The 22,914-nt window shown below is 41.6% G+C and overlaps 1 protein-coding gene across 1 annotated transcript in view; it reads right to left on the bottom strand.

Moving 5' to 3' along the window:
• LOC104164139 (voltage-dependent L-type calcium channel subunit alpha-1C) overlaps positions 1 to 22,914 on the bottom strand; it is a 96,128-nt gene that overhangs the window by 12,236 nt on the left and 60,978 nt on the right. Inside the window, exons 22-24 of the mRNA XM_009703374.1 lie at positions 20,639 to 20,722; positions 19,928 to 20,011; positions 52 to 84 (exon numbers count right to left, since the gene is read on the bottom strand). Coding sequence (XP_009701676.1) covers positions 52 to 84; positions 19,928 to 20,011; positions 20,639 to 20,722 — 201 coding nt within the window. The remainder of the gene's footprint in view (positions 1 to 51; positions 85 to 19,927; positions 20,012 to 20,638; positions 20,723 to 22,914) is intronic.

The raw sequence follows: 22,914 nt of genomic DNA, 5'->3' as shown, positions 1-22,914 counted from the left end.
TAGAAAGAGTGTCACAGAAGCTGGGAGGGTGGTCTGTATTTTTGGTCTTACCATAGAGGAAGAGCATTGGGTATGTTCAGCTGGCTTTAAAGAAAGGCAGACAGAAATAAGCTGTAATAAGTCTTCAATCAAGAGCCCTAGTAAACTAGGTCTTGGCTAACACAGGAGCAACAAAATGGCAGAAGAGGGAAAAAGGGAGTTTGAAAGAAATGCACAAGAGGCTGGGCGTATTCCCTGGGATGCCCAGGATCAAAGCTGGCCATGGCAGAAGCAGGTACAACTCCCATCAAATTTGATGTAAGCCGTATCCACTACCACCACATGTGAATTGCACCCAGTATCTCCTGAATGCTAGACATCCTGGCATGCAGGCAGTGTAGGAACTGAGACTGTTAAAAAGTTTCTTGTATCACTACTATCAAATTCAGTACAGGGGCTGATTTAGCTCCCCAACTCAGATCCAGGCCATGTCTGCACAGGGACCAGCCAGCTCTAGTGCATCAGTCTGATTTGTAAACCCATAATATCCCAAGGCTAAAGCAACACTTTCTATTTATATACCCCCATTCCCTCACACATAGTTCTGGGTGATAACATTGTTGTTATTAAGACAATGGGTTGGGACAGTCTGCAACACCCACCACCAGCTGTGGAAAGTGGGTTGGTAAAGCTGGTTAGCTTGCTGTACCTTTACCCACCTCACAGCGAAGCCTGGTCATGCCTGGAAGAGTCTAGTTGCTGCAAACACTCTGCCTGACATTCCTTCAGTAACTTCTGGGGCCATTTCCAATACTGAGAGCAATTCTAAAAAATACCCAGGGCTGCAAATATCCTTAGGTGTAAGAAGCAGAACTGAAATTAAATAAACCGAGCTTTATCGGGAGTCCTTCAGTTCAGTAGTAACATAATCCTTCAGGCCTAACCTCTACCATATGTCCCATATGCCAAACCTGTCTGTCATTACTTCCTGTGACTACATTAGCAAAGCTGAAACTTATGCATTTCTTCTTCTGCCAATGTCAGAATTCACTTCTGGCACCATGGAGGACTCCTGCAGTGTGCTCCTGCTCTCCAAGGACACTGCAGTAACCAAACTGGCATTGTATTACCTAAATAAAAACTGTAGTTTGGATGCACAGCCTATTTGGTGATATAGGCAAGTGAGAACAATTAAAAACCCAAGGTACATCTAGTCATATAATAGTCTTTTGGGTTAACTCATTGGTTTGGTAGTGTCAGGTTTCATTGTTTTTATCCTTCTCTTTCACATTTGCTCTTGTGTTTTCTTTTCAGATCACATACAGGCACAAGTGGGCTTGAATATCAAATAAAGAAGCGGTGCCCATAGAGACATTTCTTACAGACCAGGCATAGATTTTGATTTTGTGTTGCTGGACAAACATCTCCCTCCCAGCAAAGAGTTTCTCTGTCCCATCTCCCTTCCTCTTTGTAGTTTTGCAAATAATCTTTTCTAACAATAGAAGGATTCTTATTCTGCTTGTTGCTGCATTCCTGGTAGAAGGTACAAAGCGCCTTCAAACTAACTGAAGGAAGCCCAAAAATTTTCAGCACCTTTCAGGGTTCTCCATCCTTCCTGACTGACAGTGTTGGTGCATATGTGACCGACCGCCTGTAGAAACCTTATAAGTTACTGTGGAATATTATACCTTAATTGTCATTTTGATATTGTTAGTATTTCATCAGAAACTGCATATAATAGTAATGTAAGAGAGTAAAAAAGTCTGTATAAAAGGATATGACTATATAATGCACTGTTGATACAGGATGCCCAACTTGGAGGAGCTGGAATCATGCTGGAAAATCAGAAACCAAAGGTTCCGAGTATCTTTGGCACTGCTAAGAAAGTGAAGTAGAGATTGACTTACTCCTCTCTTATTCCCTGAGGTAATTGGCCTGTGTTTTAAGATGGGGTCAAATATGTAGCAAATTATATCACTACCTACAGTAAAGGTTCAAAAGGAGCCAGAGAAAGTTTCCATTAACACTGGCAGGTGGTATTTGTACAAACTGTAGCACTGTGGGCTGAGGTTCCCGATATGCTTGTGCATACAGTATTTTGTGCATGAGTATATGAGGGGGAAATCAACTCCCAGGTGTGGGTTGCTGAATACATTTGCTGATATCCACAAAGGTTTCAGAGAGGAGCCAAATCCTACCATTTTCCACCTGTGTCAAAAAGTCACCATATGGACCTGAGCACAGATATCTGAGAACCTGTTACTGGGAAGTGCAAGTGTGGCCATTCCTGATTATAAAGCTGAGAGAGCTATTGCTGGATTTTCTGAGAATCTTCGACCTTGAAAGTGATGTGGGTATGCCAGTTTTAGGACAAGGACAGGCACTTGGCACCTGAGAATGTAGTAGTCGCATCAGTTCACAGGGATGGAGGCATGGTGATAGGTGCTTGGAATTAAAGCCAGCGTCTAATGCCCATCTGAAATGGACAGGATTTCATTTCTACAAATCTCAGAACAATGTGCAAAAGCAAATCCTCATCTGTTAATATCTTTGAAAGAGCTTTTGGAGAAGCAACATCACTTAGCAGAAGGCAGTCTTGGCTGTACTTTGTTTTACTTGCAGCCATCTCTTCTCCTGCATGTGGTTTAACCTGCAAAGGAACTTCAAGTATTCTACCCTGCTCTTGTCATTTGGGGCACAAGTAGCATGCACGTAACTGAATGAGAAAGGGCAACAACAAAAACAGTGAGATCAGCCAAGAGATGATGCTCTGTGCAATTTCCATCATGGAGAAAAGGGGCCTGAAGTATAAATCACAAACAAGTCCAGGGGCATATTAAGAGTGATGTAGAAGGGAACCTGCAGGTTAAGAGCAGGAAGAGAAATATCTGACACAGGATGTGTCTGTGTAAAGACACTCAATGGGGATGAGTGCAATGAAACTGCTTGGGCCATTTATTTATTTTTTTTTTCCTTTGATATCACCATATTTAAAAGGTAATAGAGATGCTAATAGAGCAGAAGAGGTCAAGAAACAGAAAAGTGGGTTCTAGAAGCCAAAGTAAAGATTCGGTAGGATAAAGACTGAGGGATCTCCAAAGCACATCTGAAAAGCTCCTCAGGATATTGTTGCCTGCATATATCTCATTTTAACTATATTCAATGTGTACCAGAGCACCAACATTTTAAATGAACACATTGCTCGAGCTGCTGCTAGCCTGTGTGTGTCCTTAAAGCCCCTACAGGCACAAAACTGAAAGGCACAGCTTATGCCCATCATGAATTCAGGATCCCAGGTAAGGAAGTCTCTGGGAAAGAAGACAGGTTTATTCAATGGAGAAATACTTTAAATTTCAGAGACCACACAACACGAAATAAGGTAACTGATAGTACTGCGTTCCTGCTAATCATGCTCCACCTGGGGAGGTGTGAGTAAGGTTTACTGGTGGCTATTTGCAAAGAACATACCACCTCCAGATGGGTACAGGGAGCATGAGTCTCCTCAGCCTCCATAATGACTCACATATCAAACTTGGTGTCTGAGCTTGCTATCAAGTCAGGGAAATAGTTTTTAACAGGTTGTGTTTATGGCTTTCCAACTGATGATTATAGCATGAATGCTTTGAAGCTAGGAGAGGATAAAATTTGTGCTCCAGTAGAACCAGTTTCAGTGTTTCAAGGGCAATACATAACAGTCAATATCATATAATGTTTACACTAATGTAATTCATTCTGGAATTCTGAGAAGGGATGACTTGGCTTTTAGAGCTGTAAAGACAGGACCAAAAGTACGAGCAAAAAGACTGAAGACTTTGTACTGTCATGCTAGTATCAAAGCCCCCTGAAATGTTCATGGCTTAGAATATGTTCTGGATAGATAAAGATTTGGAAGATAAAAATAAGGTGTGTTAATAAACAGATTCAAATGAAAGTTTCAGCAGAAAAGTCCTGAGAAGAGATATCAATCCCACCTCATCCCCATGGAACACTGGAGATGAAGGACCATGTTGAGAGGTTTGAGTTCCCTGGGGTTTTTAGCTGGTTTGCTGACAACTATAATGGCTATCCAGAGAAGCAGCACAGGGACCTCCGTGAGGTTTGTACAGCATATGTTTAATCAATATATCCAAGGAGGCTCCTTGACTGCTGGGTAAGTATGTTTCAGTGACTGTAGAAACCTGACTGCCACTGAGAAGACAGAACAGACAGGTGGCATTTCCATTACCAGCACTGTTGATGGTAGTAATTTTTTACACTATGGGGCACACTGAAGATGATGAGTTCAGCTTCTTCAGAGGATCCGGTCCTTGCTAGGAAGTCCAAACTGATTTTTTCCTGACATTTGAGGAGTAAAACATCCTTGCTAATAGTTTTTTTACTTTCTAACAAGATTTCTTCCCTTCGTAGGGAAGAATCTCTTTTTGCAAGACAGAATCCAACATTTATGTTGTGGAGAACTTTGGCCTGGCTTGAGCTGGGGAACATTTAACCAGCCAAATGCACAGTGTTATTGTTGCTTTGTTAGTCAGAGTTGTCTCTGTCAATGCAGTGGTACAATGGCAGCTTTCTAATTTTGCCTGGTAGCCCTAGGTTTGAAGAGATGAGAGGAAATTTGTGTTTGAGACTTTGGCACCATGATATGACAGAGTATCTTCATATTTCTCAAAAAAAACAAATAGTGAGATACTTATGTTGCCTTTTGTGACAAACAATCTATAATGGCATTTCTTTCCTGAGGAAAACATGGCTTGTGGATGAAGCTCTTAGGAGACCACTTGCAGTAGTTGGTTGTAGGTGATGGATGTCTGCTAAGATGTTTCCTTGATTGCTGTTGACATTTGAAGAATGAGAAGTTACCCATGAAGATGCCGTATCTGTTGAAAACTTGTCCGTTGGTCTGTTAGCCTTCTCCCATGAGGAAGGGGATGATAGATGTTCACTTCTTGCTTTTTTCTACTCATTACAGCAGGATGCCTTCGAGAATCTGCACTGTAGAGTTCGCCTGAGCAGGCTGCGGTGCTGTGTAGCTCCTTTGCAGCTCTAGGATATCAATCTTTTCTAGCTCAAGTTCTTTGTATCTAGAGGTCCTCCAAGAGTCCTGCTTACTTTAGCCATACTGCATATGTGACCTTCTTGGACATAAAATGAAGGGCAAAAAGAGACATTCTGGGGAAGTGAACTCATTGTACAAACATAGATAAGATTTTGAGGTGAATTAAAAGCAGTTTTGTTAAGGGATACCTGACGAGCAACAGTGACTTGATTTTGTTGCTTCAGGGAACGGGAAAGAACTGAAGGGCTGTTTCAGCTGTTTGGCCACTTCAACTTGGCTGGATGTAGAGGGCACAAATAGGGCAATGGCAAGCCAACAGCACTCCTGTTCTGGAGATTTTTCTTTCACACATGTGGGTCACACTGAGATGAGATCTGCAAGCTTCAAGAAGAAAAAGCATTTACCAGAGCATAGGAGAAAAAGAGGTTTAGAATTTATCATTGCCATTGAGACACGATAGAAGAGAAGACACTGGACTTTCTCTTGTGTTTGTAGTGTCAAAAGTCTGAAGAGACTTCAGGAGGCTGGCAAGTCTTTGTGGAGAGCTGGAAAAAGTCAGTGTTTCAAATCAACCTGGCTGCTGTCAGGTAATAGCCTGCCATTACACTGGGGAGTTACCACAACCCCTTCCAGAGTCATCTGTCTGCCACTGCTGTGTGTGGTTTTAATCACAAGAACTCTAGAGATAATCCACCTGCCACCAAAGTCTATGAATTTATTATAAGACCAAGCAGAAACATATCTGATATTTCTCTGACAGGGAATACTACTGGATTGCAGATGGCATAATTCTCAATTCCCACAACCTTACAGTGAAATCAAATTATTAGCAGGAAAAAAAAATTTTAAAAAAGCCAGACAAGCTGCCTAAATTCTGCATTCTTCCATTACGTGTGCAGTTCTTTGAGAATTTCTGGGAATATTTTGAATAAAACCAGTCAGAATTATTTTTTTTTCTACAAAAATAATTTCTGTTAGAAGAATGCTGATGCTGAAAGTGAAATGTTCTGTAGAAACATGTCAATTTTGAAAAAAGCATTTCAGAAATGTAGGATTGAAATCTCACATTTTGTCCTCACACATTTCAATTTGAGTTTTCATTTCAATTAGAAATGTTATATAACTATATAAAAAAATCAAACCCAGTCTAAACTGTTTTTACTTAAGCAAATGTTTGGATTTTCCTCAATTATTTCAGTTGGAATGATCTTTTACTGAAAATTTTGCAATTTAAAATTTTTATTATATTTTAAAACAGAAAATAATGTTACAAGGGGCTTTTGTGAAGCAAAAGATCAAGCCTTCCTATAACTCTAATCTAGGTGAAGGACCAGAGGCTTTTTGGATTATTTTCATAAATTGAGGTTTGATTTTAGTGCCTATTAGAAAAGGGCACCATCTTGCAGGAAAACAGGGACTCAAGGTGTGTGATGCTGCCTTTACTGGGGCAAATGGTGAACACTTTGCTGATTTCCCTTGAAAAAGCCCTGAGTTGTTCCAGTGCAATGTAACATGCTAATCCTCAGACAGCTCTGCAGAAGAAACTGAAATGTCTTGTGCTAGAAAATGAAAATTTTATTTGGTGCAATAAGGGGAATTAGGAAAAATGTGACACCTGCAATGAAGTTTGCTATTACATTTCTGCCTGCACTAACTCATGTGGGTCAATAAGCATCAAATGCCAGCTCATACAAATGCAATATGTATGCATTTATACTTCACATAGATTCCACACAATCTCAGATCTCGGGGGAAAGTATTAGCATATCCATATGCAACAAAAACCTATTTTGAATACAGTTAATAAGGTCAAGGTAACTTTTAAAGCAAATGAGTCGTGCAGCTATCAGTTTTTTCCCCTTCATTTCTAAGATTTTGAAATTCTAGAGCTTGCTTTTCTAATTAGCTTCAAATATGCAAATCATACCAATTTGAATAGCTTATTAATTAATTTCATACATATATCCATGAAATTGTCAGACAGTAATCTTATGGTTCCAAGTCCTTAAAGTAAATATACGGAAAGTCAATTGCTTTAATTTGGTTATGCAGATTACCCTAGATTGACAATTACTGGACAGTTAATGAAAGACTCACTTTTTACACAGCTGAAAGCTCTATTTTTTCCTATGACTTTCAGAAAAGCAGAACAATTGGTAAAGTATATCTATGCAAATTATTCTTAATTTTCAGGATGTTTTAATAATCCTTCTCATTAGCTTTGGGCAAATGATGAGTTCAAGTCCTATGGTAATCAAGCCTAGGGGGCTCCTGAGAAACAAGTAGATATTAAACACTATCAGAAATGTATTGCTCATCTTCAGGTACAAGTACAGGTCTGACTCAGAGAGGCAGGTGCAGCTTGCTGGTGTGTTATTATTTGTGTTTTGTGGGACAGGTAGCCAAAAAAAGCCCTAGAACATCTGGATAGGAAGGCTCTGAAGATAAACTGAGCCATGAAAATAAGTGTTGAAGGGCTAGTTGTGTGCAGGTCCTTTTTACTTTTGTTTTACAAGTGGAGTGAGTTTAAGGATTTTTCTGGTTTGAGTATCAGCTGAGGAGAAGTTTTGCTGACTTGAACACTTCTGCCAGAAGCCATGTGTGACAGAGTGGACTTTTTTCATTCAGCTTGCCTTTTCACTTGAGCAATTCTTGATCCATAGGGCAAAGGCTCCCAGAGGAGGTAAGCAGGCTGTCCCAGCCCAGAGCAGACTGAGGGAGATGACCCTGGGAACAGACCAGATCACTGAGCAGGACAGAGAGAGACCAAGTGTGAAAATTTAGTTTCCAGGTCTCCAGCTTTCCTCAGCTCTATTACCATCCATGCCAAAGGTTTCCTCATTGCTGTTCTTAAGTAGTCAAATGTGCCTCATGGCCTTTGCTAAGGCAAAGTTAATATGGCTTTTAAACACCAAACCCAGCAGTGTATTTATCAGTGTGCTGGAAAGGGCAGTCGTCTTTTTCTCCACCTCTTTAGGAAGATTTATGTTCTCTATTAAGTTGATCATTATTCTCTTTTTTTTTTTTTTTTTTTTTTTTCATTGTCTGGGAGAGACAGAGGGAGGGAAATCTTTGGGGCTGGTTTTCCAAAAGGAGCACATTTTTCCATTTCTTGTAACATCCCACAGCCTGTCTTGGAAAGGATAATGGCAGCAGAGTTCTCTAAGATGAATCTCCTGAGCTATAGGTAAGCAGGAGCTTTCCTTGTCTCCGACATCTTGCAATATTCTATTACTACTGATAGGGTGAGTAACATCTAGTGGCTTCGTCTTTGCTGTGGGCTGATGATTTGAGAAATTAAGCAAACTCTCAGAAGTATGTCCTTCTTCTGTCATGGCTGTGCTAGTCTTCAGTGCACTGAGCATTTGAGCAGTTCTACAACCATTTGTTAATTATTTATTAATTAGCTGATAGGATTCCATGGTGTGGGAAAAGGATAAGGAAGAAGGAAAAAGGGAGAATAGATCAAAACTTGGTGCCCTCTGTGTATTGATGTTACTGGGGTTTCTCTGGGCAGTCTCATGTGCCTGGACAGAAAGGAGGCTGGAGACCTTTGGACTCTGTAGGGCTCCGTCTGTGAAGAGGTTTTCTGGAAACTCAGTATGAAGGGTTTATCATGATGTGGTTGGCAGGAGCACCTGAATCCAGAAGGAAGCTTCAGTAGTGTCTTTGCAACTCCTAGGTAACTGATGGGGAATTACACTGGTGATATCAAGGTCAGAATCAGGCCTGTGGTCTGCAGCAAAATATCCACTCCTCAGTATGATAACTCTTCTGGGGACTAATGGAGCCAGATGGAGACTAGATCATGAGCAGGTTTCTCCAGGGAGGGAGGCAGGCAGTCTACCAGCTCAAAGACTCTGCACACAGCATTGCCAGGATCCTTCCTTTGGCAAGCCCAAAGGCTCTGGGACAGGGTGAAGATCAGTAAGCCATCTTATGCTTTGATGAAGCTGCTGAAAGAAACTGCACATGCCATTGAAAACAGGAGAAAACCCAATCTGCCTTCGTTCAAATGCAACAAGACCGTGGAGTGCAAGAGACAGTAGATACAGGTGAACTAGCAGCCCCTGTTACTTTTGGGTAATGAATCTCCGCTCAAGAGAGGATAGCGAGAGATACCAGCAGCCCAAAGTGTTTGTTATGGACCATTTTCATTTGAGATTTGTAGCAGTTAGTATTTAATTCCCAGGCTGTGTCTTTTCATTGCCTTTTAACTTAGAAAGTTATGTAATGTTGATGCAGAACATTTCCTAGAAGAAAACAGCCTACAGAGTCATCCTGGGTTTCTGTATATTAATATGGGATACAATAAAGCCTGTGAGCAATTCTGGGATTGGAAATGCCAATCACAGGCATTATCAGATCACATTAGAGGTGGTTATATGGAGACTACAGCTAGCTGTTACAAAGCTGCCAAGCAACAATTTTTTGTTCTACACCTTTTTCCAAGAATAAATGATTATTGATTTGATGAATTCTTCGGTTAAAACAAGTAATAGGGATAGTTTGGATGATACGTAAAGCTCTCTGTGTGTGATTTATTAGTTCAAGTCCGGTTAAACAGTTGAGCCTCAAAATCCCTAGCTAAATATCAGTTTGTTTTAGTGCCTTTCTATTAACAAGTGTTTCTTTACTGCTGAGGCATCTTTGCCTTCATGTCTGTTCAGCTTAGGAAAAGGTGTCACTTATCTGGCTTTAGGTGAAGCAGATTTTCTCCCAGTCACTCAGACAAGGCTCAGCAGACAGCACTGCTGACTGGTACCTCTGAATTTAAAAGCGGATTTTGAGAGAACAACCGGGATGTGACCAGCTAGGATGTCCCATTACTCTGCAACAGTTTTACTGGCAACTAGAGCCAGAGCCACATTTTTGGCCACGAATCAGCTGACCATAAGCAGCAATTCAGTCTCTACAGCTAGGTCATCTGGATGCAGGAGGGAATGGGTCCCATTTAGCAGATGTCTAGGAAGACAGATGAAGCAGAAGTAATTTTGTTGGCATGTTGTGCCAGACAGTCTCCACAAAGAACAGACCAGTAAGGGAAGGTAAGAGCACAGCCATTTTAAAAACAGTTGTCTAGTGAGAAATAAAACACTTATGTTTGCCTGGCTGGAACATATGATGGTAGAGGGAGCAGGACAGGAGCTAAGTGACAGTGCTATATGGACTATATATTAGAAAAGGTAAAATTAGTTTATATGTGTTTACCTTTGATTACAAATCTGGCTGGAAGTCACATTCTCATGCCTATCAGCAAAAAGCCCACAAGCAGGTCTTTGTTTGATGGGAACCTGAAAAATTCCTGTTAGTCTGTACATTTGAGTTTGCAAAATGGTACCCATCACCACACTGAACTGCTGCCGAGTGCCTGGCACAAAAACCTTTACAAAGGGGAACAGCCTTTCCCCTGGACTGATGGTATCTTGGCTGGAGACAGACACGAAAAATCATTGATACAGTAGGTAGAGGGGAACTAATTACTGCCTTGCTGAAAACTACTCCTAGTGCTCCTGGGAATGGGAAACATGATCTCTGCTACCCAAGATGTCAGCAAAATTTGGAGAAAGTCACTGGGGATAAGAAGATGGGGATAAGAGAAAGTTAAAGAGGAAATCAAGTGAAATATTTGTGTGCGTTTTCCCTTCCATCACCTTCATTGATTTCATTGCAACTGGCAGTGCAATCTGGAACCAGTTAACAGATCTCTAAATATCATAATAGTACGAGATGGTGTACGCAATGAGGTCTTGGAGGACCAATGTTAAAAGCTCTTGTAATTTGGATGATGAACAGAAGCTTTTACAGCAAAACTGAATGAGTGAAATATAGGGGATTGTGCACCCCTTATTACTGTAATCTGCGTGTGGAGAACGGCGACGCTGGAAAATTCCTTGGGCATTCTCAGCAAACTAGGTCGTAGAAAAAAGAGAATTAAATGCCAGAAAACATCTTTCACTGCTTCAAGGAATTCCCTTAGATGACAGAACTAGCTGGATTTGAATTCACCTGAGCACCTTTTTGACCATCTCACTTATGGTGCTTAGGGGGCTGTCATTAATTAACATTAATATATTCAGAGATGATCTAAGGAATCAGAGTCAGAGATTTTTCTATGGATTCATATAAAGATACAATCTCTATCAGAGTTCAGGGAAAGTTAAAAGAAACTTTTGCTAGGCAAAAGGAATGATTTATCCTGGCTAGCAAGCCAGTGGAAAATATAACCAGCTTGAGGTAGTTCTAACATTTTTTATTATTTTTTTCTTTTGAATGTTTTAACTAGCTTTGTGGAAAAACATTGGAATTAAAAGGAAAATGAAATATAACTGTATTATGTCACAAATGTTGAAGTTAGAATATTGTAGTGGTTTTTTTTTAAGTGATGTGATAGAAAAATGACAAGAAAAATTAAATACTGCTCAGAAAATTTGGATGTAGGCTTTTAAAAGAGCTCTTTGTACTACAATGTACGTGTCACACACTTATTTTACCATTGAACCAGCACAGAATCAGGCCTGTGGTACTTTGTGTTCCTGCTATTAGCTATTATATTGTTATTGTAACAATAATTTACACTCAAATAAGAAAACAGGACTCCTTCTCTAAAAGCCTCAAAACCCACCAAGGTTTTGGGTATGTGAAAACCTGCAGTAATTAAAAAACGACCCACTCCTCAGTGCAGTCAGGGAGACGCTGTGTCCCACCATTTTAGAGAGCGCTTTAAACATTTTCACTCAGAAGGACTCCAGACAGGTTTGTGCATCGAGTCTTACAGCTATAGGGCTATCTAGCTTTATGTTTGCTGCTTTTACAATTAGCTTTTAAGATTTTTTTCTCCTGGATTCTTTTATCTTCTGTTTCTCATATTTTAATGAACTAGCACATGTGTGGTTAAATTTATCCAGTAGGACAAATTTATTTTTGTGCTACTCTTAAATCTCTCCCACATTAAAATACATTCTGATTATTCCGTGCACCTGGAATAATGTTGGAAGCCTAGTATAACAAGTAGTTTTGTGGAAAACACAATATTAAGGTATTTCCTCAAAACTGGGTAGTATGGGGAGTCGTTCAAAGTGGGAACTAGATGCTTTCTTCTTATGGTACTAATATTGCTAGTCATCAGTAACAGCTCAAATACTCAAGTAAACAGAGGAAGGAATAATTTGCATTTACTATGCCCTTTTCTGCAAAAAATACATAAGTTTTTTTCTGTTTGCCCATATTTCATATGGATTTCCTTACAGAAAAAGTTGTGCAGTTACCAAAATCACCTCTTTGAATGGGCAAATCACATTATGAACTCTGGAAATGCACTCAGAATACCAACATTTTTAAGCCAAAAGAGAAAAGAGGCCCCATCTTCATGACAAAAATATGCATTAATAAAACCAAAATAACCCTGTTCAAACATGGTTGTGGTCAGATAGTCTTACCACGCTTCTTCCTCACCAACACAGGGTGAAAAACATACACTAGAATTGTTGATTAAGCATGGGAAGTGATCAAATTCAAATCAATCTAAGCCTAATTTGGGGAAGAGTTTAGAGCAGCTCTCCTGATGTTCACCAAAGGCAAAATAAAGTACTAGCATTTGGCACTGCCACAGCTCACAACCATGCTTCAACTTGGCTTCCTACATAGAGAAGTTGAGGCCACCACGCTGTGTTACCTGGATTATTCTAGCGATAAAAACACGACCAGATATTAAAAAAAGCGAACTAAATCCAGCCCTCCCCCAACAATTTTAACAGTAGTTTTTCCAAAAAGAAAATGAATCAAATATACATACATATACGCACACAGGGATAGCTCAGGACTACGTACAACTTCTAGGATGGCAGCAGTAAGGGTATGACAACACAAGATGTCAAAAGAAGCCACTGTGCTTCTCCAGCCCTTTGCTACGTAATTTGGAGGCCTCTGCTACCCAGATGGCATTTGAGAAAAAGGGATAGAGAAGGAGAGAGAGAGGGAGTTGTTTTCTACCTCTTCCAGAAGGTTTGGGTAAATGAACTTGTAAGGTCTAGTAATTGCAAAGATTTGTGTCCAGTGGCAGCTGATGGCCAAAATCTGAGCAGCAAAGGGCATGGAAGCGGAGAGAACCAGACAGGCAGAGACAGAAAGACAAACGGACAGACGCAGCAACAGAGATGAATGCCAGTCCCAACTGAGGTGCAGGCTAGATGTATGTCGTCCTTCCACTGATCCTTGCTCCCATTGCGGGGGGGGTGTGTGTGTATAGGACTGTGTCGCAGGGGCCGACTGCTCCAGTCCTTGCACAGGCGACTTACTCAGTTCTGCCTGAATAAGGACTGCAGGATTTAAGCCACTGGTTCTCTGCCTTCAGACACATTGATTGAGAGTGAAAATGAACTTCTGAGGTTTAGTGTGGCTGGAGACAAGGGAGAGGAAAGCAAGGAGGAAAAGGAAGAAAGGCACGGGGTGGGTTAAAAGGGAGAAGTGCAGGAGAAGGTGAGAGGGAGACTTGAGTATAGGCTGTCAGATATTCCAAAGAATGGGAGCAGGAGTCCATGATAAATCATATGAAGCCTCTTGACACCAAAAGCAAGATGACTGTAAGGAAAGGCCCCATGCGCCTGGTTTAAGCCTGAGCTGCTTTAGTTCAGAAATAAAACAGGCTAAAGGAGAAATCACTGCACAGGTCTCGAAGTATTCTTGGGAGCTGAATGCTTTGATATCTCTCTGGCCTTACCACATCACTACTCAGGAATCAACCAAGTTGCAACCCTTTGCTGACTTCCTACCCAAATTTGGAAACCTTTTCAAGAAGTGCAAGATATAAAGTACTCAGCCTTCCTGAATATCTGATAGACAAAGACCAAACCCCTACCCAGCAGACCTAGGCACAACAGCCCTGACCAACATTTTTTAGGGGAAGTAATATATCAAGATGAGTTTTGAGTTTCGCTAACATTTTTCATAGGGATGCTACTTCCTGAAGCACCCTAGTCCTATGTCTCCCAGATGCCACCATGGATCAGATCACACACAACATTGTACTTTCCTTTTTTCCCTCCTCCTGTCAACTCTTCCATTAAAAAACCCCATCATTTCCATCAACCCTTAAACCAGTTGCAATGCTTACTCCTAGGAAAACATGTACTGCTATAACAGGAGGGCAACTTACACAGGGAAATATTCCATTATTTCACAAAAGCCTGCAAGTCACCAATTCTCTATCCCTGATATTCTCATCTCATATCCATACACATCCCTCCTGGTTCATCACATCTGCTGTATTGCATTTCATCTCTGCCACGGGTACCTCCTCCTCCTCTGTACCTCCTGCAGCGTTCACAGACACCGTCAGACACACGAATAAGGTCACTGAGTGGAACAGGCGGAATGGATACCAGTCCAGATGGTTTTGCTCAGTCATCCTCATGCACTCCCAGACACAGCTGATGAACACAGAGGTACCCGCACACGCAGACACGCTCAGAGGCACCAGCAGAAGCCCTTGGCGAGAGGCTCACAGGTAGGCGCAAACCCTCCCTCCCTGACATCCTTTCAAGACAGACAGAATCAAACACACGAGATCCCCACTGTCACTGGTGGGGTGCTCCCACCTGAACATGCCTCCGTAACTCTCACACATCTGCACACCATGAACTGCCCGCTGTAGCTGGAAGAGGCAACCTCTCGGCTGGCCACAGGGACTCATCCAGCTCAGTGGGCACTGCTATGAGCATCATTTTGGTGGCAAACAAAGACTCAGCCACAGCGCATCTTTTGTCTGACACTGGCAGGGGAAAGGGTGATGGAAAAAGGACCCTATGGACCAGAGAGGTGTTGCCTTTTCTCTCTGACTGAGAGGAAGGAGGTTACATTAGCAGCTTTCCTAGTGACTCAGGGTCTGACTTATTCTTTCATCACTTTGGGCATCGTAGCACACAGTAGAAATGGAACTTGATTTCCCCCTTCAATACAGCACAGCAAACAATAATGAGCAACTTTCTCTGCCTGGAGGAGGGGACAGCAGGCTGTCAGTCAGCTTCACAGCACTCAACTCCAGGCTCTGTCTGCTGATGTGGAAAGCAAGGAAATACAAGCCTGTGCCTGGGGCTACTTGTGGGATGATATATTCCAAATTTGCTGGCGTTTATTCAAATCTCATAACATTTTCTTTCTTCTTATTATTGTAACAGTTAGTAATAATTGTTACCACCTTAATGATTTCTTCTAAGGAACTTAAAGTGTTTTGTAAACACTAGTGACAATGCTTTCTTAACATAGGGAATAATAACAATCTCCAATTTACTGATGGGGAGACTGAGGTATAGAGATCTAGCCAAAGTCAAAGGAATACAACCCACAGGCCCTACACTTCCCAGGCCCCATATATTACATCATCTTTCCTCTTATTTCCCAAAAGTCATTCTTGGTCTTAGCACTTAAAGAGAGTTGACACATGGTAGGTGTGGTCTCTGCCTTGGAAAACGTTTTTTTAATAGCAGATTAAAAAGTTCTCCCCTCCCTCTTTAGTTACTTAAGAAGGGGCTTAAGAGTGACCCAAAAATAGAATCATTGAGTATTTCCAGAAAAATTTGGAAAAATCTTCATTTTGTGGTTTGGAAGTTAGTTGTACTACACTTACTGAGAAGCAATGCTCTGAAAATGCAGCTTGAAAGTAAGGCAATATGAAAGTGAATTTAGCAGAAACTGTGCCACTCTCTGAAGTTTTCAAACCCATGAGATTCTAACCTGCCCTGTGCCCTTTGCACTTTCTCAGTTGTGTGAGATGCATCTCCATGTGTCTGTGAAGCTGGCTGGGGGGACCTGGGAGATGTTCCCAAGTTGCCGTAAACAAGTAGGCCTAATGTGATGCAATTGGACTTATCATTTGACTTATCTCCACACCATGGAGGTGTTTTAAGTGGAGGATTCCTAAAGAACTCGGAAATGCTGAAGGCAACCTGGGGGCCTACCTCATGAGTACATGCCTTCTCACTGTTTTTGAATGCACAGCCATGCTAACAAAAATCCACTGAGCTTGACATGCAAGTGTACACTCACCCACAGGCATGCAGATGAACATGCCTGCATACAGGAAACTCTCAGATATAAATACCCACCCCATAAGCAGATCAAAGTTGCACAGTAAGATGGCTACATTGGCTCAGAAAACATGTTCATAGACTCGGTTACATACACAACAACCCATGTGTCTCCATCAACAACCATTCACAACACAAACATGTATGAAAAATGTATGCTTTCATACAGTCTCTCTCCCACACACAGATTCGCCTCTGTACACTCTCCCATGGATTTGTAGCCCGTACACAGGCATCCAAACACATTCAAGAACATATAGTACAACCACTGGAGTGCACACACAAAGACCCACCCATGCACACTCACATATATCTTAACGAAGGTTTTGGTCTGGGAAATTCCTTTTCAAGAAACAAAAATAATTGTCAAAGAAAAAAACAGAGCACGGGGAACTGCACAAATAGATGCAAGCACACACTGTGGGGCCTGTCAGTCAGGGTTCCCATCACAACTACAGCTATCGCAGCTCGGCACCTGCCAGGTATACTTCCCGTGAATGCAAACGTCTGGTGAACCTCACAGAGATTTCAGGCTTGCATGTCTATGGCCAAATGTCAAACCAACCTGTGCCAGGTGTCTCCATCTTCCCTAACCAACCACAATGAAAATTGTCGCTTGGCTCCAAGAGCAGCACCTTCTAAGACCCTACCCCAAACGTTCTTCAGCTTCGAAGGAGTTGGGCAGAAACATCTTACCTGCACCTGACCAGGCTAAACATCTCCAATTAGTGGAGTTTATTGGCATTTTAGGGTTTATTTTTTCTTTCTTTTTCCAGATTCCAGGTCTCTTGGAACAAGACAAGACAGTGTACAGAAACACAAGGCAAGGTTTGCTCAAACCCACAAACAGCAAGAAAGCAACATGCTCCTGAGGAGAAGAGAAGTGTATCTGATAAACTGCCTCACACTGCTTGGGAAGATGACAACTGTCTGTCCACGATGGGCTGCTACTTCCAAAGCCCATTTGCTACAGATGTAACATAACAAGTGCTGCTAGCAGGAAGGGAATCCGACAGGACAAACCAACAAACAAAACATTCTCTTATTCAATAAGGGTTATAAGTGCAAAGGGATTTCAGAACATTTCAGAACAAACTCCATCCATAGCTGCTGCTCATTTATCAGTGCATCAAAAGATTGTGCAAGTTTTTAGTAACAAACATTAGAAACTAGTAGCAAAGAACTCGCCTAGATAAAAAGAGATTTAAACATGCCAAGTAACAAAAAGACGTGTGCAGAAATCTGTAAAAACTGTATAGAAGGAAAGGATTCTTTAGAGGAAACAGAGGGACCATCATACAATGCTCTTCATAACCTTTACCAAAAGAGTCAGGGCTGCTCCTGCTGCCTCCTCAACTAAGACAGGTGATGGTTGTTGGGACAGAAGCACACTCTTGTTTTTCATAGACTTCTATAATAAAAAACTGGATTCTTCTTGTCAGCCTTGACTGACGTGAACTTGAATTTAGACAGGGAATGGAAAAGAGAGGGAGCCTTGTCAGTGGTAATTAAGGACATCGGTACGGATAGCCCTGGAGACTGAAGATCAGAACATAGCACAATTAGCAGCAGCGTGACCTTCTTGACAACATACTGAGAATGAATGCAATTTGTCCCGCTTAAATTTAGTGTCTGAGAGCTGTGTGTCTAGACAAACCTAACAAACCTAGACACTCACTGGCCACTGGATGGGCACCTCCAAAGAGCAATTCATATCCCCTGTCATAGAGACGTGCAGGAAGGCACCAGTTGGCCTGGGCAGGTGTGCATTTCTCTCCAATAACAGTAAGAGGAGGCCTGGGTGACTCTCTATCTTCTTCTCAGATGTCTACAGTTTAGTGACGTGTATAACAAAGTGTCTTAACCCATGGTATAAAAAGTTCTTTAATTTATAGGAAATTACTGTGAGTTTCTTCAAAAGGATCCATTAGATTTTCCCACCAGTACAGATTTTCTGACTATGATAGACCCCCATTTATTTATCAAAACACAAGGATTTCCCTCCTTTCTGCTTGGAAGACTTTTGTATGGACTCAAATACTTCAGTCAGGAAAGTCTTGTTGATGTTTAGGATAATTCATCTCCAGTTAACTGTACTTATTTCCTCAATTACCATGTACAGTTCTGCCTCTATGGATGAGAACTGAACTTTTCCACAATCTGAAGGCTATTGTCAGGTTCCCCATTTAGTTTTCTTGTGACAAATGTGGCATAAAAAAGGCTTTCATTTCATTCTTTAAAATTAACAACTCCAGCCTGCTATTCATTATAACCTCCCTCTACAAAGTTAGCCCAATCCTAATACCTCTCCAGTAAAAGGGTAAACAAAATTGTTTACAATGTTCTGGAGGAAATGTTGTCAGCAGTTTTTTGGGTCCAGAAAGTAGGACATTTAAGAGATGTAAAATAAAAGTTAATTTTCAGTTAGAAACTATTTTCCATTCTCTCAAAAGGTAAGGAAAATAGACTAGTGTCAAATAAAATATTTTATTTATTCTAAATCAAAATATTACAACTTGGATAGATGTCCCTCTTTCAGAATTAAAAAAAAATGAAGTTGAACAGAAATTAAACTAGAACCAGGATATGAAAACATTTTGTTTGGTAAGTTCCAAGTAAGGCATTTTGATTTTTTTCAAAATGTTGCCTACGTTTTTTCCTAAACACAGCACTGAGTGAAAACTATGCTGTCACTTTTCTGCTTGAGATGGATTGCCTCTACAGTACGTAACAATTCCAATCTGGAATGTTTATTCAACAGCCACATCATTTTGCAAATTCATGATTGATTTGCTCTTCATTAACATATTTACAGCAATTTTCTTTCAATCTTTCTATTTTCCTGGCCTTGCTAAGCTGGATTTTGCAGTGCAATTTTTGTCCGTACTCATAAACCCAGTGGGTCCTTTGTAGTCTTTCTTTTGGGTATCTGTGTGTTTCCTGCCTGTCCTTTGTCTATTTATCCTTTAATTCTATATCCATCCACCTCCAAAAAAAGACAGAGGAAAAAGTTTGCCTGATGTGATTTATTCCTTGAACACCAGCTGCTAATTTCAGTCTCCATGGCTCGTTCAGTCCTTCACCTGTCTGCTGAGATGAGCACCAGTGGGGCCAATCAGTGTCAATTGTGCTGGTGGAATTTGTGAGACAGAGCAAACCAGGCTGCAAAGCCCCCAAAATAGGTTGAACCTCTGGCACTTTGTTTTTCTTTGGGCTTTCTGTTTTGTTTTTATTTTATCTACCTTTTTTCAAATTAGAAACTGAACATTAGGAGCAGGTTCCTCTAAACGGAAATGATTTGGTCTTTATTTCTTTTGGAGGAAGCCTAGGTGAGGAGGCACAGGGAGGATTCCTGGTTTGGTTCCCACAGTTCAACCTCGAAAGAACTGACCTTTAGATCTCTGTGGGGTGGAGAGTATTGAACTGCCATGGGAAGCAAAGCATAACACTGGGTGGACCAAAGTGCTGGCCTGGGACTATTCTAGCAGCTTCCCATGGCACAAATAGCTTTTTCACTTGCACTCCACATTTCCCATCACTTTTCCTGCTATACAGTTTAATTCATGCCAGGCGGATTATGAAGGGAAGTAAATGATGCAACAGTCAAAAAGTCCTTTAAGTCGTTCCAAAAATAAAAACAGAATAAAAAGAAAACAAACCAAACAAACAAAAAAGAGAGACCTTCAAAACTAAACAAAAAAACTCTGAAAACAAAATAAAGGAGGAAGGGGGAGGGGAAAAAAAAAAGAACCCGTGAAAGACAAATGAATGTTAGAGCAGGCACGATCATGGACAGACGCCAGCTACTTACGTTCACCTCGGTGATTGCTATATCAACAATGCTACCCACAACAATCAAGGCGTCAAATGTATTCCATGCATCACAGAAATAGTGCTGCATGTGGCAGAGAAGCCAAGGAAAGAGAGAGAGAGAGAGAGAGAAAGGAAGAAAAAGAAAGAATGAGAGAGAGAGGGGGAAGGGAGAGAGAAAGGGAAAGGGAGAAAAGAGGGGAAAAAAGTAAAAAGTAAGATAAAATAAAATAAAATAAAAAAACAAAAAAAAAGCATGAAAGAGGGAGAGAAGAAGAAAAAAATAAGAAAAGAAAGAGGTTACGTGGGTATATTAAATAGTCTCTTACCACTCTACAGTATTGGTTGCTCAAACCTCTGTAACGTTTCACATGATGGAAGGTATCAACAAAAGCCTGGTTAGTCAAAAAGTTACACTCAAGCATGTCTACCTTTTGGAGGGAAAAAAAGCACACACACCCCAAACTCTGTGCGCTTTCACCAGTCACAGCCTTGGGGCGAGCTATGACAAGTGAAAAAGAAGGAGGCATTTTCCCCCCCTCCTTTTTTTTTCCCTGGGAGAAGGAGAAGGACGACGGCAAGTTCAATAAAAGCATGACTAGAGGGAAAAAAACCAGAAATAAAAAAAGAGAGAGAAAGAAAGAGAGAAAGAGAGGGAACAGCAGAGGAGGAGGAGGTGGTGGTATCCTGGGGAGGGTAGAGTAATACTCACATTAGTTTCACTGAGAATGACGTCTATAATGCTGCCAATTACGATGAGGAAGTCAAAAACATTCCAAGGATCACTAAAGTAACCCTACATAAGGAAGGGGCAGGCAGGATGGGGATTAAAAAGGAATGTTAGACAGACAAAAACAGTTCAAAATTATCATTAGAATTACTGCCTTGATACCTCAAGGGGTTTCCTCTTAAGTCTATTTGTTGTGTCTCAAGCTGTAGCCCAGCCCAGTGTAGATGGGATCCCTGCCTTGTGTGAGCAGCCTCTATCCAGGTAATGCGACCCCAGGGCAGCCATCCCTCCCCTCCGACTCTGGGACGGGGGGCGAAGGGAGGCCATGTACATTGCTTTGAGCATGGCTGCTCACAGGAGTAGGGCTTGCAGGACCAGCTCCTCCAGACATCTCTGCTAGCAACACAGCACCCTTCCCCATTTTGCTTAGATTTGGCTGGGGGAAGAGTACAGGAATGGTGTCATGCGGCTCTCTCAAAAAATGGCTCCCCTTCTGCCAATGTGAATATCAATCCACCAGTTCATGTTCCAGATGTAATGCTCTGTGCTGGCACTGGGAACAGCTGGCTGCCACGTCACGATGGAGCAGAGGGAACAGTCAAGCTGGGAATGTGCTATTTAAACCTCACTGGTTGTCACCTTTATCTTTATCCAGCCACAATGAGTATTACAACAGTCATTAGCCCAATAGTTTCTATTACTAATACTTTAGCTCCTGTCTTAAAATTACAGAGCAGGACCGGTATTTTTTACTCTGAAAGCATGTCTGCACCAAAAAATGAAGGTGTGAATGTAGCATGTGCTGGCGCATCCCACCAAGATGGGGTAAGAACGAGAGCAAAGTCGGCTTTAGCATGTGCTTAGAGTGAGACCTGTTGCTCACTCATGCTAAAGATAGTGCCACAGCATCACTGTGACATTAGCTGTTCAGGACAAGCTATTGCAGGTCCGCTAGCGTGTGCTAAATTCATACATTCACTTTGCTGCGCAGAATGTCTGTGGGGGCTATCTTGAATGTCTTTGGGGGCTATCTCAAACATGTCTTATGCAGAGCTCAGGAGATGCTAATCAGCACTGCTTACTGTCCCATCCTGCATGATTTTTGGCTGGACAGGCCATAAGGATACACGACCCTTTTGGAAAAGGTTCTGTTCAGCCCAGAAGATGAACTTCTGTATGTAAACTTCCTGTACAAATCAGTGTCATGAGCAAAGAAAATTTATCTTGGCTCACTGAACACCTGTGCCAACCTCTTCCCCTTATTCTGCAGTCTTAAAAAGAGGTGAACATACAAAATCCTCCGTACTCCTTTTATGTGTGTGGTTTTGTGAGCATGGGCTAATTGGACCTTCCTGTTTCCCAGCTGCAGTATGTGTCCAGTGAGACTGAACCCAAGTTGCACTGCGATTGCTATTCTTAGCCAGGGAGTCAGGTCATGGGTAACGTGTGAGTCTGTGTTCCCAGGCAGTGTTGCAGAAAGCAAAAGAGAAAAGAAGAAAAAAAAAAAATTCCTAGCACTGGCACTGCACAAGCCAGGCTTGGGAACCTGAAGTTACTGTGTGTTCAACCATCACATGGAGCAGTCACTGGCAAAATTGTCTTTCTAAATGCTGAAACACTGCCACCAGGATGCTTTGAGACTCACAGTTATAAACTGCATTATGCTTGGGGCAGGGGGCGGGGGGGAAATAACCAGAGAAAGCCACTGCCCAACTCGTTCCACACCAGTGAAGGGAGCTGGTAGAGTGGACTTTGAAATCTTCTCCTCAAAACCAGAAAAAAAACCCCTTATTCTGCAGCCTGAAATAGGCAACTTTTAGCAGATCTGCACTGGGAGGAGTAATCATCCCATGGCTACACATTACTACGCAATTAGCTACAACAGGGAGGAAGGAAATAGAGGCAAAGCAAATTCAGAGAATATTATTATTCAGCGTCCAGCCTAGAAAATACACAACAAATATTAGAATGAATTCAGCAGTGATGTCCAGCATCGTTAGCAACCAGATGGACCTGGAATAAAACTGTAATTAGACTTCACCAAGAGGAAGGGGAGGGAGAGAACAGCAGATTAAATTGTAGAGGCAAACGCATTTTGAATAAATAAAGGACAGACACAGATCATACAGAGTTGCGATAAGTGCCTTTGCAGCCTGATGCGACCTTGGCAGACAGTATACTTGCAGGATCAAAGAGAACAGAGTAGAAGACAACAGACCCAATCCTCCTGCCCCTGTTCATGTGCACAGTCCTGCTGA

This window comes from Cariama cristata, unplaced genomic scaffold (genome assembly GCF_000690535.1).
Source record: "Cariama cristata isolate BGI_N322 unplaced genomic scaffold, ASM69053v1 scaffold9067, whole genome shotgun sequence".
In the NCBI taxonomy this organism is placed as follows: Eukaryota; Metazoa; Chordata; class Aves; order Cariamiformes; family Cariamidae; genus Cariama; species Cariama cristata.
This window is presented reverse-complemented; position numbering and strand designations above follow the sequence as displayed.